The 20,304-nt window shown below is 29.4% G+C and overlaps 3 protein-coding genes across 3 annotated transcripts; 1 reads left to right on the forward strand and 2 right to left on the reverse strand.

Annotated features, from left to right (window-relative positions):
* The first annotated feature begins 11,716 nt into the window (after positions 1 to 11,716).
* LOC125871409 (auxin-induced protein 15A-like) lies at positions 11,717 to 12,603 on the forward strand. The gene has a single exon (XM_049551989.1). It carries the CDS (start codon positions 11,769 to 11,771, stop codon positions 12,207 to 12,209), a length of 441 nt encoding a protein of 146 aa, XP_049407946.1. The 5' UTR covers positions 11,717 to 11,768; the 3' UTR covers positions 12,210 to 12,603.
* Positions 12,604 to 13,382: 779 nt separating this feature from the next.
* On the reverse strand, positions 13,383 to 17,515 carry LOC125871401 (uncharacterized). Its single transcript, XM_049551980.1, has 3 exons — positions 16,674 to 17,515; positions 14,771 to 14,939; positions 13,383 to 13,897 (listed from the first exon to the last, which is right to left on the reverse strand). The coding sequence occupies exons 1-3, from the start codon at positions 17,472 to 17,474 to the stop codon at positions 13,455 to 13,457; spliced, it is 1,413 nt and encodes a 470-aa protein (XP_049407937.1). The 5' UTR covers positions 17,475 to 17,515; the 3' UTR covers positions 13,383 to 13,454.
* A 1,481-nt stretch (positions 17,516 to 18,996) lies between these two features.
* LOC125870057 (uncharacterized) lies at positions 18,997 to 19,873 on the reverse strand. The gene is made up of 2 exons (XM_049550422.1): positions 19,590 to 19,873; positions 18,997 to 19,459 (listed from the first exon to the last, which is right to left on the reverse strand). Exons 1-2 carry the CDS (start codon positions 19,871 to 19,873, stop codon positions 18,997 to 18,999), a joined length of 747 nt encoding a protein of 248 aa, XP_049406379.1.
* Between the last annotated feature and the right edge of the window lie 431 nt (positions 19,874 to 20,304).

Below are 20,304 nucleotides of genomic sequence, written 5' to 3' on the forward strand. Positions count from 1 at the left end.
TTAGAAGGTTTTTATACTAATTGATATGATAATAAATAAGAGTTGCGATAAAATAGTAAATAATTCTTTATTTTTAGTTTAATACTTGAATTCAAATTTGGTCATGGAGTCACTTTTATCATGAGGTGTTTATAAAAAAAAAATTAGAATATTAATTGATACGATAATAAATAAGAGTCGCAATAGAATAGTAAGTGATTCTTTAATTTCAGTCAAAAATCTCGAATTTAAATCTAATATATGAACCACTTTTGCTAGAAGATATTTATAAATTTCTACAGGATACTAATTGATATAATAGTAGATAAAAGTTATTATAAAATTGTAAGTAATTTTTTATTTTTAGTCAGCAATTTCGAATCGAATTTAAATCTAATCATAGTGAGTCTTTTGTCATAAGGTGTTTATAAAATTTACATAGGATATAAATCGATCTTATAATAAATAAGAGTCATATTGAAGTAGTAAATAATCTTTTATTTTAGTAAAAAATATTGAATTCAAATTTGTCACGAAGTCATTTTTATTAAAAGATGTTTATAAATTTCTATGAGATACTAATTGATATAATAATAACAAAGAGTCTTAAGAAGTAAGGAATTTTTTATTTTTGATCAAAAATTTCAAAGTCAAATTTGGTCGTAGAGTCATTTTTGTTAGAAAATATTTATAAAATTTATATAAGATACTAATTGATAATAATAAATAAGAGTTTTGATGGAATAGTGAGTAATTCTTTATTTTTTTAGATAAAATCTTAAATTCAAATATGATAATAGAGTCACTTTTGTTATAAAATATTTTACTTCCAATGTAAAAGTATTTGCAAATTCAGATTACATTGAGCATCTAGGAACAATACTAAGACGTTTCGTTTCCATTTTTTTTTTATTAAAAGCATCACGTAGTATAATGATAGTGCTCGATCCGCAACTGCGGAGTCCGCCTTCCCTAGTTCCCTTAAAAACAACATCCATATTAGTATTAAATATTTGGTGGAAAATAACTTTAAAATATAATATATATATTTTTCATTTTCTAATACTCCCTCTTTCCAATTATTGTAAAGGAAATGGAGTATGTGAATTAAAATATTTAATTGATTGTGAACTTAAGTACAGATTTTCTAAATATTTTAACACGGAATAAAAAAATGAAAATTATATGAAAGTTACTCTTCAATCCGTTCCAAAATACTTGGTACTCTTAACTTCTTGACATTTAACTACATGAACTTTAATCATCAATTTATGATATATATTTCACTATATTAATAAGAAAAAATTATAATTTAAATTATTATTTTTATAATTTTAAATATCTAAATATTAATTTTTAAATATAAATAAAATATAATTCATTTTAGGTTTAAAAATTAGACAAATTGATTCTTTAGAAGCAAAACGTAACAAATCATATTATCAGTTTTAGCTTTGAAAATTAATCAAAATTGACTTTCTAAAAGCAAAACGTAACAAATCATATTATTAATATAATTCATTTTAGTTTTGAAAATTAGTCAAAATTGACTCTCTAGAAGCAAAACGTAACAAATCATATCACCAATATAATTCATTTTAGCTTTAAAGACTAGACAAATTGATTTGCTTCTAGTCAAATTATCATTAATATATTTCTTTTTTACTTTGAAAATTAGTCAAAATTGACTCTCTAAAAGCAAAACGTAACAAATCATATTACCAATATAATTCATCTTAATTGTAAAAATTAATCAAATTAACTATCTAGAAGCAAAACGTAACAAATTGCAATACCAAAATAAGTTATTTTAACTTCAAAACTTAGTCAAATCAACTCACTAAAACCAAAACTTGACTAATCACATGACTTGCATTGTTTAATTAAAGGGACTCCGAGTGTAATGATGAAGAATTAATATTCCTAATCCAATAATTATATGACCTAATCATGTATAGATCTTATCTACTCTTTAACACATAATTTATTTCTTTTGCAGGTATTATTAATATCTTTAGTTGAATTATTAATCGTTTGTTTATTATTTTGGTATAAACGAAACCTTTATTTTAATGTACTAATGACAACTTGTATTGTGTAGGAAGGTACCTGGTTCTGTTAAAGTAGTTGGAGATCCAAGGAAGAATAATATTTTAAGGTCCTAACACATGAGCCTGGTCCAAATAGCAGAATCAAAATTTTCACTTATAAAATTTAAAATATATAAAAAAAAATTAAGAAAAATTAATATATATATATATATATATATATATATTACATTTGTCAACACTTTAATGAAACTCACTTATTCATACTTATATATCCTCTCTTCTTTTTTTTTATTTTTTTTATTTGGCGTTTAATTTAGATTCTAATTGATTTGAATTCGTGTTGAGATTTTTTATTTGAAGAAAATAATTTTTATTAAAGATGATTCAATTTTTAAAATTTAAAGACAAGACATATGATTAAAAATAAAAGAATATTTATCACTCCGATAATCATACTTATCCATTTGAACACTAAGAAAAACAATCAAAGTGTGACACATACCAGCTATGGTGCAAAATTCCCTTTCACTTGGGGTGGTTAAGATGTGACCTTTTATTTTAGGAATTTTAAATTGGAGAATGATTTAGCTTATTACCAAAAAAGACTTGTAACTTTCAATTGTGTCATCAAGAAAATGTGTCAAATTCAAGAATATGGCAATTGATCATAACAAAGTCATATTGTATTTTTTCTCTTTCTTTTGAAAAGAATAGAGTACAACTTCACTAGTTCAACTATTTAATATTCGAAAATTACTAGTTCGATTAATTAAAAAAATCGAAATCACTAGTTGAATTCGAGACCTCTAATTAAGGGTGAAGGAAAAATTTATGATTTTTACATGTTCATCGTTTTATCTTGGATTTTTTTTACAAAATAATATAAGTGATATTGTGTACTCAAAACTTATTGGTCTGATTAATTTAAATTTGAGATGGTTCATTTTAAAAGCAATCAAAATAATTATTACATATATTACAATGAAATGATAAGAATTTTTATTTTATTTTTAAATTAAATATTTTGGATTTGTATTTGAAAACGTAATCACTTCCGATAGAATGTACTTTAAAACCCTTCAAACTTTATGGAAATTATTTTATACGAATTTAAATTAATTGTTCCACAAAACAAATAACAAGCACTATGTTGGAAACCAAAAAGAGAAACATATAATTAGTTCATAAAATTGCAATCAAGATTAAAAAAAAAAAAAAAGAAATATCAAACTTAGATATTAGTAGTAGGGTATCCCATGATAAAGCACAAGAAATTTATTTCAAAGGTATTTAAAACTATACCCTTAATATTAAAGAAGTGCTTGTTCTTTTTAATAGTGTTCAAATCTTTTTTTAAAAGAGTATGTAATAAATATGGATAGCTTAGTAAACTATACCTATCTTGAATTTATTATTTACCTTAATGAATGTAAAAAAAAAGAGAGATTAAAAAGACAGTTAAAATGGGATAGATGGAATAATATATGTTCTTTTGAGAAGAAATTAAACCTTATTACTTCTCTTGTTTTGTTAACCAGAGAATTCGTAGTCACTATTCTTTGATGGACACACAGTAAATTTTACTCTAGTATAATAACCTATAAACCTCAAGAAAAAATATATCATACTAAATATGTCTGATACGATGAGCTCGACCAAGAAAATATGTAGTTCTGGTGCTTCATTTCACTACCATAGGTTAAAAAATTAGGAATAAAGGGACCATAAACAAAATAAATAGGAAGTGTTGATAATACCCCCACCATTCATATGAAATGACTTAATAGTCCCCATTTAGTCAAAAAATAATTTTTCTTTGTATATTTCTTACTTATATAAATATTATAATAAATTATAAAAGTACTAAAAGGGACCACTTGTTTTTACTCAGAAACATAAAAAATTAGGTATCTGTCTAATTATGTCTATAAAAAGCTTTGCACTCGTGGTAGACAAAATTAATTGCCTTAATTCGTGGTTAAATTTGGTGAATTTGTCTAATTATATCTTCAATCATTGATTACATCAAAATACATCTTTTGCTACCTAAATTTAAAGAACAGTGAAAATAATTTATTTTTCACGAACTATCAACGATTTCATAAACTTCAATTCATGTAATTTATGGTCAAAATATGTTTTTTATTACATCGTTGAATCCATCGATCATAAAGCAATGGATTTAGTATGATGAGTGAGTTTCAAATATTGAATAATTAAATATAAAATGAGTAAATTTAAAATACTCTTAATGTTTATAATTTATTGATTAATTAGAGTCGTGAATACTTTCAAGTTGGATTGTAAATAATGTTGCTTACTCTTTTGAACATATATATAATATCCATAATTAAGTAAATACTAATGCTTTTGTTGAAAAAGAAATGCATCACACTTTATATAAATGTCTCTAAAGGCTCTAATGACTCCGGTTGCAATTTTTTTTATTTTTTTTGTAGTTGTAACATGTGATGTTTTTTTTTGTTCTCATTAGGTACTCGATACTTATATTAAGCAACTAATTTAAATTTGCTCGGTGTAAAACTTACTTAAGAAAATTAATAATTTCTAATCTGGTTGTTTTTTTATATTTAAAACTTTAACTCGAAACCTTTAAATCGAATTTATTAACTTGGACAAATTTTAAAAATTAATTTATTCAAAGAAAAAACTTATAGGCTCTATGTATATACCAAATTCAAAGAGACAAAGACAGAGAAAAACATGGAAAAAGATACATAAAAAGATGATACAACGGAAGAAAACTTTTTTTTTTTTTGGTTTTAGAAATATAAAACAATAATTTGCACTTTTTATGTTTACAATATTCACTATTCAAATATTCAAATTCATCATATTGGTGGACCCCAAAAAATAAAGTGATTTTTATGTTTTATTTTACGTGTCATTAGTTTTTACTAGTTTCTTCCAAAAAAATAATCTACGTTCATAAAGTAGATTGAGAATTATGAAGTTTCGTAGAAGCTGAGCAATAATGTGATCGTGGGAGCTCCTAGGGAGGGTAAAAAAAAAACTCATAATTTAAGAAATTGAATCCATAAAGCTGAAATTTCATATCCACCTTTGAGGTTTCGGATTCAAATTTTAGCAGAAATAAGAAAATACTATGTTATTTCTTTTTATTTGTGCAAACTTTTAACGTTCAAGTCATGCGATACCCATGCTGGTAAGCACAAACGGATCTAAACACCACGATTATTAAAAAACAAAAAAATAATACCAAAAGGATTATTAACGGTCATTTTGGCCCAATGACCAATTGTACAAATTTTCTTTTGGACCAAAAGAACCTCTTTATTATCCAACAAAATATTGCCTTTTAATTCTTTTAATCCACTTTTTATTTTTTTTGCAACGGGCTGTAAACTGTAAAGTCGTATAATATTAGGGTCATTTTTCTTTCTTTTTAGACTAGTACTTTAATATTTTATCATAAACAATATACCATCTATAAATTAAAATTATATTTTAAATTTTATGTTTAGTCAAACAGAATCACGTATAATGAGAAAGACAAGTGAACTAATAACTAAGATTTAGATATGAAGAAAAAAAATATTAGTCGTAATTAGAAATACACTAGTGATAAAGATGTATATACATACTTAATTAGACTATGATTTATGTTAGAATTTGACATGCGTGTAAGAGTTTCGAACTTCTGATAATTTTTCATTTGTTTTAAGTTTTAACCAAAAACGTTTTATTTAGATTTTATTTTTTTACATTAAATATGATTAATTTTCAAATGTTTGCATGCGTTTATTAATTTTCGATTAAAATACGAACTTAAAGTGTTAGGATATTGGAGTCGAAGTTATTATTATAAAAATAAAGCTTTACGTTATATGACAAAATATGGCTGATAATTATCACTTTTATATAACAATAATTTTGAAAATATAGCACCTTAAGTTAAATTTAATATATATCTCTTGATTTTAGGCATCAATTTTGATATATACATATAAAATAAAATTTTTAAAAATTAGATAAGACTTAATTTAGGCCCAAGCAACTTTTATGATCTGTTAAATTAGAAAAGCCCAAGAGGTGCTGAATCTAGAGCCCAATTTTATTAGGTCCACTAGACCAATTTAACAGCCCACTTACCTATTGACCTGTTAAAATCCCAAACTAATTACTCCCTCCGTCTCAATTTATGTGACATTTTTCAGATTTTGAGATTCAAATAAGTCTATTTTTTATCGTAAATTTTTCATATACTTTTAAATATTTTGAATTTTCAATTAATATGACTTATTTTATTATTTACGTAGTTTACAAATATATAAATTTCATTTCAAAAAAATTAAAGATTTTGTGTGCAAATTTTCAGTCAAACTTAAATTATTTGACTCTCGAGAAATGAAAAGTGTCACTTAAATTGAGAAGGAGTATTAATTAAGGACTAGTGAGAAAAAGGTCATTTACTTGAAATAAAAAGTTGACTTGACAACACTCAAGACTTAAACCAAGAAAAATAAGAATTACTTTAAATAAAAAGTTGACTTGACAAACTCTCAAAGACTTAAGGCCCGTTTGGATTGACTTAAAAAAAGTAATTTTTAAATAAAAAATAAAAAGTCAAACTGAAATGACTTTTAAGTCAAAAAATAAAAAGTAGGGGGAGACCTACTTTTGGTTTTTGACTTATTTTAAGTCATTTTTTATCTTGTCAAACACTTCTCAACTTATTTTAAGTCATTTTTGACTTATTTTAAATTATTTTTTATATTTGCCAAACACTTTCAGAAGTTAAAAATGACTTAAAAGTAGGTTTGACCAACTTTTAAGTCAATCCAAACACCCTCTTACTATGAAATTGTTTAATCAGAAGTTTCAGATTTGGATCATAAGAATAAAGTCGTCTTTGATAAGAAAGATTTTACTATCGAAGTGAGATTTTTAGGGCACATATTTTAATAAGTCAAGCGCGTTCCAAAACGAATATCGAACAACGAGTGAAGAAAAAAAATAGTATGAAACTCAATTTGTTATGACAAATATAATTTTTTAGGTACACATTTCATTTATTCTTTCATAACAAATGCAAAAACAATTGAAGGGTGATGGGATGATTGTAGTTCCTTTATTCTTAATTAGAGATTTGGATTACACTTTATCAGCTTTCTTACCATGTCCTTCACTTGGAACGAATCTAGATTAATCAGATTAGTAAGCTTCACTATACCATATGGTTAGATTGATTGTGATCCCTCCATTATTAATTTATGATACTCCTCCATTCAGATTTATTTGTCAAATTTAGACTCATACCTGTTAAAAAAATAATGATTAGTATTATGAAGTTACTATTTTACCTCTATGAACTCAATTAAAATAAATTGAGGGTATAATAGAAAAAAAATTGTACTTCTTTGATTTTTAAAATGACCAATAAAAATAAAAATTTAAAAAATATTTGATAAGTAAAAATAAACGGAGAAAGAAATTTTACGAAGGAGACACGCTTAATTGGAAGCTTCTAATAGAATTTTATGTCTTTTTTTTTTCTCTCCTTTGAATATGGTTGAATTTGTCCAAGTTATGATATCATGTTAGGCAAAAATACTACTCCTAGTAAGTCAACTATTTTTTTTTATTTTTTATTTTTTAATCGTGAATTATTGGAGACTTTAAAACATAACGTTTTAAATAATACTACAATATTACAACTCAGAAATGGAAAACTTCTATTATTGATTATAAAAAAATCTTCGTATAAATCATATAAGCTATAGGCTATTTAGAGATCAATCAGCCACAAAATTCGTAACTAGTTTTTGTACTTCTTCTTCTTTTTTTTTAGAATTTTTAACGGATAATAGGTCTTTTTTTTGGGAGGGTGGTTTCACTTAAATATTGTATTTCGAACCCATGACATGTGTTTAACTCATACATTACGCATTGCACTCTTGTCACTGGACAGAAATCCTAGCTAAATCATCTACTTCTATATAGATTTTGGGGCAAAAGATTATTTCCTACCAATAAGGATTATGATGGGATAAACATGATTTTTCTATCTTTTACAGTAGATCTCGAATTCTAGTCGTTTTTGTATGAAAAGTTTTATATTAGGAAGAACGTCCTCTTAGTTTGGCCTGANGGAGTCGAAGTTATTGTTATAAAAATAAAACTTTACGTTATATGACAAAATATGGCTGATAATTATCACTTTTATATAACAATAATTTTGAAAATATAGCACCTTAAGTTAATTTAATATATATCTCTTGATTTTAGGCATCAATTTTGATATATACATACAAAATAAAATAAAAAAAATTAGATAAGACTTAATTTAGGCCCAAGCAACTTTTATGATCTGTTAAATTAGAGAAGCCCAAGAGCTGCTGAATCTAGAGCCCAATTTCATTAGGCCCACTAGCCCAATTTAACAGCCCACTTACCTATTGACCTGTTAAAATTCCAAACTAATTACTCCGTCTCAATTTATGTGACATTTTTCGGATATCGAGATTCAAATAAGTCTATCTTTTACCGTAAATTTTTCATATATCTTTTAAATATTTTGAATTGTCAATTAATATGACTTATAATACTGTTTACGTAGTTTACAAATATATAAATTTCATTTCAAAAAAATTGAAGATTCCGTGCGCAAATTTTCAGTCAAATTTAAACTTTTTGATTCCCGAAAAATGAAAAATGTCACATAAATTAGGACAAAGGAGTATTAATTAAGGAATTGTGATACATTGACTTGTGAAAAAAAGGTCATTTACTTGAAATAAAAAGTTGACTTGACAACACTCTCAAGACTTGAACCAAGAAAAATAAGAATTACTTTAAATAAAAAGTTGACTTGACAACACTCTTAAGACTCGGTATGAAATTATTTAATCAGAAGTTTCAGATTTGAATCATAAGAATAAAGTCGTCTTTGATAAGAAAGATTTTACTATCGAGGTGAGATTTTTAGGGCACATATTTGAATAAGTCAGGTGCGTTACAAAACGAATATTGAACAACGAGTGAAGAAAAAAATAGTATGAAATTCAATTTGTTACGACAAATATATTTTTAAGATATAAATTTCATTTATTCTTTCATAACAAATGCAGAAACAATCGAAGGGTGATGAGATGATTGTAGTTCCTTTATTCTTAATTTGAGATTTGAATTACGCTTCATCAACTTTCTTACCATGTCTTTCACTTGAAATGAATCTAGATTAATCATATTAGTAAACTTCATTATACCATATGGTTAAGTTGAGTGTGATCCTTCCATTCAAATTTACTTGTCAAATTTAGACCTGACATATCTATTAAGAAAACAACGCTTAATATAGTGAATTTACCATTTTATCCCTATTAATTAATAGGATTTCAGACATATTTATTCGCTACATTTTTTAAAGACATTAACTCAATGTGAATAAATTGAGGATATAATAGGAAGAAAAAAAATTGTACTTCTTTGATTTGTCAAAAATAACAGAAGTAGAAATCAAAGAAAAAAAATATGTGACAAGTAAAAATAAACGGAGAAAGGAATTTTATGAAGGAGATATGCTTTATTGGAAGCTTCTAATAGAATTTTGTGTCTTATTTTGAATATGGTTCAATTTGTCCAAGTTATGATATCATGTTAGGCAAAAACACTAGTAAGTCAACTATTTTCCTTTTTCTAATTAGAGACTTTAAAACATAACGTTTTAAATAATATTAACATATTATAACTCAGAAACGAAAAACTTCTATTGTTGAATATAAAAAAATCTTCGTATAAATCATATAAGCTATAGGCTATTTAGCGATCAACCAGCCACAAAATTCGTAACTAGGTTTTGTATTTCTTCTTCTTCTTCTTTTAGAATTTTTAACGGATAATAGGTCTTTTTTTTTAGGAAGGGTGGTTTCACTTAAATATTATATTTCGAACCCATGACATGTGTTTAACTCATACATTACGCATTGCACTCGTCACTGGACCAAAATCCTAGCTAAATCATCTACTTCTATATAGATTTTGGGGCAAAAGATTATTTCCTACCAATAAGGATTATGATGGGATAAACATGATTTTTCTATCTTTTACAGTAGATCTCGAATTCTAGTCGTTTTTGTATGAAAAGTTTTATATTAGGAAGAACGTCCTCTTAGTTTGGCCTGACTCTGAATAACCAGCCCAACAATAAGCTCAATTGTTCCATAACTTGCTCCTCCAGATGGGAAGTATAGATAGAAAGACAGATCGGAAAGGAGCTGCTGAGTTAGACTTGTTCTACTTTGATAGAAGCATTGTAACCGTAAGTGGAAATAACAATCATTCGGCCGATTGTTCTTATCATGATATTGAATATAGAACATAAACTCGAAAAAAAGTTGTCCTTTTGTGGAAGCAAATATTCCCTTTCATTTCAACCATTTACTTTGACAATTGGCAAGTAGTGCCATCCTTGTTTACTTATTTTCCCAAAATTCTCTTTGTTTTTTTTCTTCTCTTTTAACAATTAAAAGTTATGTGTCTCCACTCTTCAATTCTCTTCATTCTTTTTGTTTTTATATAAAATATTTTTGTTGTAATTTTGACTAATTTTTAATCACTTAAACTGATAAATATTCCAACTGTTTAATTATTATAATATATACTTTATTATCCTTTAATTTTTTTAGTTTCATGGGCACCCACCATTTTTAGCCGTCCAATATATTAAAAGGTTGGTGATTAGTCAATTTTTTCTAGTTGATTTGGAGTTAATTAAGTTAAAATTATTCTTGATTATTCAATTATGTAATGGTTAAAGTTATTTTTTGTTGGTTATAAAGGAATATATTGGTTGTAACTAATCCAGTATGCCTTTTTAAGTAATGGATTAATGGCTAAAATATAGCATGAGCTATTGCTATTCTATTTTTAAAAAGTGATATTTATTTCTTTTTAAAATTTTATAAATGTTTGTAAATATTATTATTTGATAGAACCAACTCCAGATCTCTACCATCCATTTACCTAATTAATTAAGGTATACTAATTTTTTTAATTGTGATATATATATATATATAAAAATTTATGTGACACATTTCATTTTTCGAGAGTCAAACAATTTAAGTTTGACTGGAAATTTGCGCATGAAATCTTCAATTTTTTTGAAATAAAATCTATACAGTTGTAAACTACGTGAAAAAGTACTACAAGTCACAATAATTGATAATTCAAAATATTTATAAGGTATATGAAAATTTTACAGTCAAAGATAAACTTGTTAGAATCTCAAAATTCGAAATGTGTCACATAAATTGGGACGGAGAGAGTAATTCTTTACGTTAGTGATATAATTGGACATAATTTCTAAAAAAAAACCCGAATCTCCAATGGAAACTTCCATCGAGATTTTTTTTGTTTTGTATTGATGGGATGTGGTAGAATTTTAAGTACGAACACATAAAATTCAGATCCTAAATTTGCTTATGATACTAGGTCTTCTTGATTTGTTTATAGGCTATAAGTTTGATATGCACTAATTGCTATTATTGATAAGTCAAAAGTGTATAGAGACAACATTTAAGGACAAATAAACTAAACCACCACAATCATATTAGCCACTCTTCCAATTTTTAAAAGTCAAAGGTTGGCCCTCTTTGATAATTTCTCCACACTACAAAAAGCCAATTGCCACCCACTCTTTTTCATTGCAAAAATATTCAAGAAATCAACTTCTTTCTCATTTTCTTGTACACAAAAATGCTTGGCAAGAAGTTTGGTTCAATGAAGAAATTAGCCAAAAAGGCTAAGGTTATTAGATCACCTAGTGCTAATTCTCTTTATAACAATGATCAATCACAACATCTTGAATATTTACTTGTTAAGGATGATCATGATCATGATGATCAAGATCAAGATTATCAAGGGGTTAGTCCAACAAGTGCTAAATCATCAAAAAAGATGGGGACATTTGCAGTGTATGTAGGGGAAGAAAGAGAACGATTCGAGGTGCCAACGAGCTATCTTTCACATCCATTGTTCAAGATTTTGTTAGAGAAGACATATAATGAGTTTGGTTTTGAGCAAACAAATGGACTTGTGGTGCCATGTAGTGTTGCTGCATTTCAAGAAGTGGTCAATGCTGTGGAGTGTTGCAATGGGAAGTTTGATTTTGGTGGCTTGGTTGAGGAATTTCTATAATTAGGTCGATATTATTCAGGGTCGTATCTGACCTTGATTCAGAAGAATTGAATTAGTATTGTTACTTTTTACCACTTTTCAAGTGTGAGGATACAACAACAACTACGTACAACATTTCAGTCTCGAACAAGTTGGGATCAACTACTTTTTTAGCTAGAGTGAAAAATAGCATTTGGTGAAAATAGATTCAAGGATTAAATCATATCTTAAGGAGGTAATTTATAATTTAAGTCTTAAGTTACTTTTGTACCAAAGAGATAGTGTAAATTATTACACCTTTAATATTCTAGGTAAGCTTCCTTTTGTTTTTTCCCATGAGGAGAAATCAATTGAGAGAAGTAAATCTTGTTGTTTATATTTCTCTTTAAATTAATGTCAACTAGCTAAATTGTAAATTTTAAGTGACAAGATCAATTGAAAGAGAAATGTAGTTGTTAATTATATACTTCTTGCCCTTTCAATTACATTAAGACCATTTTGAGAATGTTCATCTTACTATAACAACTACTAGTATATATACTATATATGCCTCATTCTTAAACTTAAGTAGTTTGAGCTCATTCACATAGTCAGTTTCAAAGTCGGATAAAAAAAGAGAGTTGGGGTAAGCTAATTAACTAAGGATGTACATCTCTATCATTTTAATCTTTCTCTTCACCTTGTTTTCAATTAGCAATGTGTGTAGTTAATCATAGTTATCAAGTCAAAAGGGTTTCTAAATAGTCAAAATGGATGATTGGTAGTTTGATTATCATCAAGAGGTGCATGCATGTTATACAATTATTTAATTTTGACTTGGTCAAAAATTAGATACTGAATTAGTGGTAACCACATTAGCCAAAAAACAAAAAAAAGTACTTGGCCGCATGTTTGTTGAAGTCAGCAGCATTTTAGTAGTAAGGTGATAAATTAGAGCCATAAATGACTCATGGAATGTTTTCGAAATTGTAATTTTCGAAAGAGTATATGTTATGTGCACTGTCTGTATATCAATCACATTAAGTGAATAGAAGAGTAACCTGCTATAATCAGTTAAATTTTGACATGATGATGTAAAATTTTGTTGCATCGTCAATGGCCCACACACTTCAACTTGGAGTTGATAAACTCAGCATTTTAAACAAGCAGAAAAAGAACAAGAACTTGAAACTTTAATGTAAAAAAACAAAACTGTTTGTAGGAAATTTATTGCATTTTCATTGAACATGATCAGCGGGGAAACATAATGTTTGTTTTAGTAATATACTAGCAGTCAACAAGGATTTTTTTTATTTCACCAATGAGCTCCTGCATTTGTTCCCTAGTATGCAAGGGGAAGGGATAAACACATGCACAATCCAACTGTCCGTCCCTAATTGTGTCGAATATGGCAATAGAAGGGCCTACCCCATGCACGGATGCACACCCGATGAAGTCTTCTAATCCAATTTCTTGATGCACTGTGCTGGAGGTATCAATCACAGGGTCTTCAAACACAGAGATGAGAGAGGTCCTTAGTGAAGAGGATGGAGTTAAGCCGGGATTATCAATGGCCCTGCACATGAGGAAATTCAGGTCTCCCATGTCTGTGAAATGCTTGTTATTGTTCTTGGCGTTGATAAAAGATGTGTAACTTCTCTTTGCTAGCTCCCATAAATCATCTCCTCCCTTAACGTCATGCGTGTTGAGGATGGCAGAATGATAAAAGCCTGCTTGACATAGGTCATCATTTTAATATGCTCTGTTCAGTAAACATCTTTAGGATGCAATTATAGAAATGACTAAAAAGACAGAAACTGACGATTTCTGAAATCTATATCAGTGGGAACATCTGCCTGAACCAGCTCAAAATGGGCATTTCCAACCAGTTTTGAGTTTAGAAGTCGGAGTTTTAAGACTCGGGAAAGGCTGATGGGATACAACAATAGAAATGAAAAGAAAAAGGTGAACAGTAGATAGTTTAATTAAATATAAGAACAATCACATGGTACTGAAGGATGGTGTACTTGCTCAAGTTAAAAGGGCTAATAGGATGTTTCCAACAGACTAAGGGTAATTTGAGCTTTTCCAAGTAAATAGATTATGTGCAATGAACTTGCAAGTCACATTTAGCAACTCTGTTATTTACCTTAAAAGAAATCGTTGCATACCAATACTTGACTCCCGATTGAGTGTAGGTATGAGTTTATAGATTGACAGGTTCTCCCTCCCTTGCTTAATAGGCTGAGGTTTTCTATTTAGTCTATAACAATTACTATCAAAGCAATGCTTGAGCCCGAAAATCAAAGAGGGGGATCGAGAGAGTGTCACATGTGATGGCTTTGACCTCAAGAGGTGTGCTAGCCGTGATCAATTGGGAGTAGTTCCTGGACCCAGAGTGTGCTAGCCTTGACCAACTGGTAGAACATCAGTAGCGGTACCATCTATGACTAACTTGAATCCAAAAAGAAGAAGTAAAAGATCGGCTACCAGTAGACAGTAGTGACCAATGGGGTTAGATGGGTGTCAAGAGTGGTGGCCTAGATACAAGAAACGTAAAGACCTGATACAAGTAAGTTTTTACCATGAATGCATTGACGAACCTGGAGAATCAGGGCTAAGCACTGGATCAAGAATTGAACGGCAGTTAATAAGGGTTACAATTGCATACTTCTCCCATTGATTCTCATTTAGGCCTTTTGAGGAATGAGCTGCAATTAATCCAGCAGCAGCCAACAGTCCACACAGTTTTATATCTCTCGTTTTGCAGCCCTGCAAAAATTCACATTTTGTTACTACCTCCTAATGCTCTAAATTGCAAACAATATACATTTAATTAGGGAGTCATAACCTGTTGCTCAGACTCTTCAAAAATGTTTGCCAGGTGCATGTTGGATCTTCCAAAAGTAGTGTAATTTTGGAGGATTAGCAAGTGGCGAGCGACATTTTGGAGTGTCGCACACACTTATCATAGACAGTTACATACAACTAACTTCTAAATAATTTGATTTTGCAGTGGCGTTGTATAAAATTTAAACCATTAATCAGGCTATAAACCTGATCTCAATTGAGCCGAGTTGGATCTTTTGAATTAACGGTATTAGTTTATACCATTCTCGGTGGACAGAGTTATTTGATACACATGTAGATAGAAGGTACTGAGGTAACCACTAGTCGACCCAAACACCACGATTATTTTTTAGAAAAATTTAGGTAATACCATTACTCACAATCAGGCCAGATTCTAGTCATGTGAAAGATGTAGCATGCAAATTGGCCAATTCACAATTCGAATGTGATTAAAGTTGGACATCATGTGAAGAGAATAGTACATCAGCATTCAATGAGGGCCATAGATTCTCAACCAACCTAACAAGAAAATTGGGCCAAGCAAGTTTTTATAGAGTAGCTTTGCCTAATTTCTAAAGAAAATGAAAAAAAGATGTCAACCTAACTTGACAATTTGAAATCTATTTTTTTATGACGATGATGTTCAAGTCAGTTTGCAAACGTTATCTATTAGATACCTGCTATTTTCCATCTACGCAGATACCAGATAACTTAATCGATCAAAACTTAGGCACATGAGAAGAAATTTGAATCATCTAATATATTTTGTCTCCACTTAATTTTAAACCATAATCTCTTTTTTCATATTTTCGAAATAACACTAAGGATATTATAATTAATTTATGATTAAGTGAGAAAAATACATATTTTCAAAATAATACTAAGGAAATTATAATTAATTATGATTTAAGTGCGAAAAGTATATGATTAAAAACAATACACCATACATCGAGAAAATGACAAAAATAATCCTTGAATTTAGATAGGTTTAATATACTTCCTTATATATAGTATTTCAAAACTTTTAAATTCTTTAAGTTTGTAAAACATCTGACAATTAAATTTATTGAAAGAGAAAAAGGAATATCACTATCTTGCTCTTAAATAAGGAAGCTAAAGAAAAGCACTACTCCCCGTCCACATTTTGATTTATTTATCTGATTTTAACTTAAAACATAGTTTAAAAAATCAAATTCTACAATCTTAAACTAAAGATACATAAAGTGTACCAAAATACCTTTAATCTTATAAATTTAAATATATCACGTGAAAAATTAAAAATAATGAGAAGTAAAAAAAAAAGGAAAGAGTTGTCCTTATTTGAAACGACTAAAAAGAACATTAAAACAAACAAATTGAAACAAGAAAGTATGTGATTTCTTCTTATCTAACCAAGTCTTAATTAATCGATATGTGCACAAGCTAACTTATGTACGTGAAAAGTTGAAATTAATGAGTCGTAAAAAAAAAAGAAAAAAAATCATTCTTTTTTAAAACGGACTATCTAGGACTTACGAAATGACTATATGATTTCTTCTAATCTAACCAAGCCTGAATGGTCATAAGTAACATGAATTTAGTCGAGACGTGCACGAGCTAACCGGACACTGCTAGTATCAAAAAGGTAAGAGATTTACTAAAATGTGACAAACTTACATCAAGAATGCGATCAGTTTCTTCTTTATTCAACTGCAATTTCACAACTTGTGATCCTCTCGTTGATTCCGAATTCATAAACTTCAAATTAGAAAATCTCAATGAATTCAATCCATACCCCACCATATCAATCCCACGCGCCCAAAATGGCTTACTCGCTTTACCAGCTGGAATATACTCTTCAATCCCCAAACCAACCTCCATCTTTTTCAATAATTCCAATTCTGTCCCTTCTCCGTCTTCCCCACTCACCAGCTCCAGCAACTTTTTCAGTAGCGCCAACGCTGCTGCCCGATCACACGCCGATGTATGAATCCTTAACGCGACGACCGATTTCTCGTTTTCTAATTGATAAATGCTTGCGAAGAAAATATCCGTGTCGGAATCTGATGAAGTGCCGGTGTTTATCCATGAGTTCTGGTTGATTTCGTGTTCGAGGATGAGATGAAAATCGGAGACGGAGGTGAGATCGGAGGTTTTGAGGTGTCGGAGAATCTGAACCGTTGATGAGAGATCGAACGGCTGGATTTGAAGATGAGAAGTGGAGGGAATGATGTAAGAGTAGGAATTTGTGCTTGATTCGTAATGGAGTTGAGATTTGAGAATAGGATTGGAATTTTGAAGTTTGTGAAGGGCATTTTCGAGAAGTGAAATGTCTGGTGGTTTTGATAAGAGTAGAGCTAAGACTGTTATACCTGTGCCACCGGGAACCGCCTTGCACCAGCTGTGCTCGGTGCTACCAGCCAGCCGGATTTTCAACTCAGACGGCGGAGCTGCGGCGGCGCTTCCTTGCTCAGCCATGACCGAGAGATTAGCTAAATGGGAGTGAAAGGTACTATAAAGTGGACAAATGAAGCCTAACCACTTATTTATACTTTTTTTTTACTGATAAAATCAATGATTAGTATTTTTTACAAGATTAAATTATCTCGAGATTATAATTTACAAATTCAGTTATCTATCGGAGCGATGAGATATGATAATGCCAAGTTTGATGGGATATTTTAAAAATTTAACATAATATAAAATTTATTTTAAAATATCTCATTTTATTTTGCGTATCGAATGTTAATGGGTAAGAAAGAAGAAAGGTTGACAACTATAAACTTTGGACTCATTTACCAACCAAAGCGATGGGATATGATAATGTCAAATTTGATGAGATTTTTGAAAAAAATGATAAAGATAAATTTATATTGTCAATTAACGGTTAACACAATATGAATTTAGTTTTAAAATATCTTACTTTATTTTACGTAATATTTAATTGGTCACTAATGATTTGAAAAATGAGGTTCTAGTTGGGATTGACGACGTGGGTCATCAAGTGTCCTTCTATACTTTTAATAGGGTCACAGTTACTTATATTTAGTTTCTGTTAGTTTTTTAAGATATATATATATATTTGCATGATTTTGTTTTTAAGTTAACAAGTGCATATGCACCCTCACATATACACGTGGATCCGCCTATGCTATAGGATACTTGAGCGATCTTAAGTAGCAAATTATAAGATATAAAATATTTTCTTCTTTGTATGAAAAATACTTAATTTTAGTAAACGTAGTTATTAAGTCATATCTTGATTAATATCTTTCTTGCTTAATTTGTTTTACACTATCGTACAATAATAGGATGACTATCTATTCTGGTGGACATTTATATTTTCTTACTTTATCACCTTTTAAATAACTAGATTCACCGCACATGCGTTGCACGTGGGTTTGTCGTCTTGAGGTTGATTCAACAATAAAAATGAATTGTGTGTCGCATATGATAATTTGAAGTCCTGTTTCTCTGTGAATTATTTTGTTAATGTGTAAAGGGGTATGATAAGTTTCTGTGCAAGTATCTTTGAGGTGTATGTGAATTCTTCATCTCCCTATACATGGCGAAGTTTATTGTCACTGTATATTTGAGTTGTTTGTAATATGACTATGTATGTTATTATTAATTACGCCATATACTTTGCGAGGTGTCAGTTAAGTTAGCTTCGTGTTGTAAGGCATGTGCAGGCAATGGTAATATCCTATATTTATTGCTACGACACATGTTTCGAATTAATTCTGCATAAATTGACAGTTTTGTCTGTTACTTCTGTTCTGTCATGTTTAACATGTCCCCGTTAAATAGTGTATTATAATGTAAGTGTATAACGACATAATAGAATATATAGAACTGTAATGTCATATTAGTTCGTTCTATGGTGTTGTTCATATAGTCGTCCCTTCGACTAAACTTTTTAATACATCTGAATAATCTTTCATTTGATTCATTTAATGTGTCAGTTTTCCCATCTCCGATTGCTTCGATTTCTTAGCATCTACCAAATCTCGCCTAAAACTTCCTTGTACACAATATTTCTTGTGTATGTCCCTTTGTACCGTTCTGGTTGTTCAGTCATGACCAATACCTTTGTTGTCGCCATAGATATTCCTCTTGATAGTGCTACGTACAGTTGACCATGTGAGAAGACATGTTGTGGTAGGTACAATCCAACATTCGGTATTGTTTGACCTTGTGCTTTATTTATTGTCATTGCAAAACATAGACGTATTGGAAACTGTTTCCGAATAAATTTGAAAGGATATCCTTCATTCTCCGGTGGTGATAGTTGTATCCTTGGAATAAACACTTGTTTTGTTGCATATTGACCTGTTGTTATTTCGGCATGTATGATATTCTTGTCAAATCCTCTACAAATTAAGCGAGTCCCATTGCATAATCCATTTGAGGGGTCTAGATTTCTCAACAGCATGATTGGAGCATTTTCTTTCAGCACTAACCTAATATGTAAATTGTAAAGATTAATTAATTGTTATGTATTTATAGGAACATATTTGTTGATTTATCTTTTGCGCTATGAAGTAACATAATAAGACATTTAAAAAAGTTTAAACGCATTTGATAATGTACCTATGTGGTGGTAGTCCATTTGGTGTTAATGTGTTGAGGTATTCTTCTTGATAGTAGTTGTTGGTATCATCTTCCGCTGAGTCAAAACTGATATATGTTTTTGTTTCTCCAGGGAATTTCCCAATCAGGATTTCATTTAGATTATCTACAAATTCATTTCTACTTGCTAAGATTGCCCGTTCCGTTATATAGTCAGTAGATCTGTAATTTTGTTGAAGGTCTGGAAATATTTCGCTGATCAAGGTTTCTTCTGGATTAGCATGTTGTGTTTGTTGTACATTCATTTGTTGGAAGTGCTATTAAATTATCCTTTATTGTGGTCTCTTCCCCATTTCCAACTCGCAGCAAAAAATTACTAAAACTTGTATCTGCTCTTGCTCACATATTTGTTGATAGTTGAATCTTTTCCATTAAAGGCCACAAATACGACTTAACCAAACTTGCATTTACCGTCTCCGCGCGTGTAGATTTTGGTACAACAGGCAAAACTTGACGGAAGTCCCCTCCAAATACCATGACTTTCCCTCCAAAAGGAATGTCGCTATCCATTATATCGCGAAAGCTTCTGTCGACTGTTTCAATTATGTGTCTCTTTGCCATGGGTGTTTCGTCCCATATTATTAATTTTGCTTGTCTAATTAGTTTAGCTCCCCCACCTTGTTTTGACATATTTGTCATTGTTGTCTCATTTGCTTGTAGTGGTATGGCAAATCTT

This window comes from Solanum stenotomum, chromosome 7 (genome assembly GCF_019186545.1).
Source record: "Solanum stenotomum isolate F172 chromosome 7, ASM1918654v1, whole genome shotgun sequence".
Taxonomy (NCBI): Eukaryota; Viridiplantae; Streptophyta; class Magnoliopsida; order Solanales; family Solanaceae; genus Solanum; species Solanum stenotomum.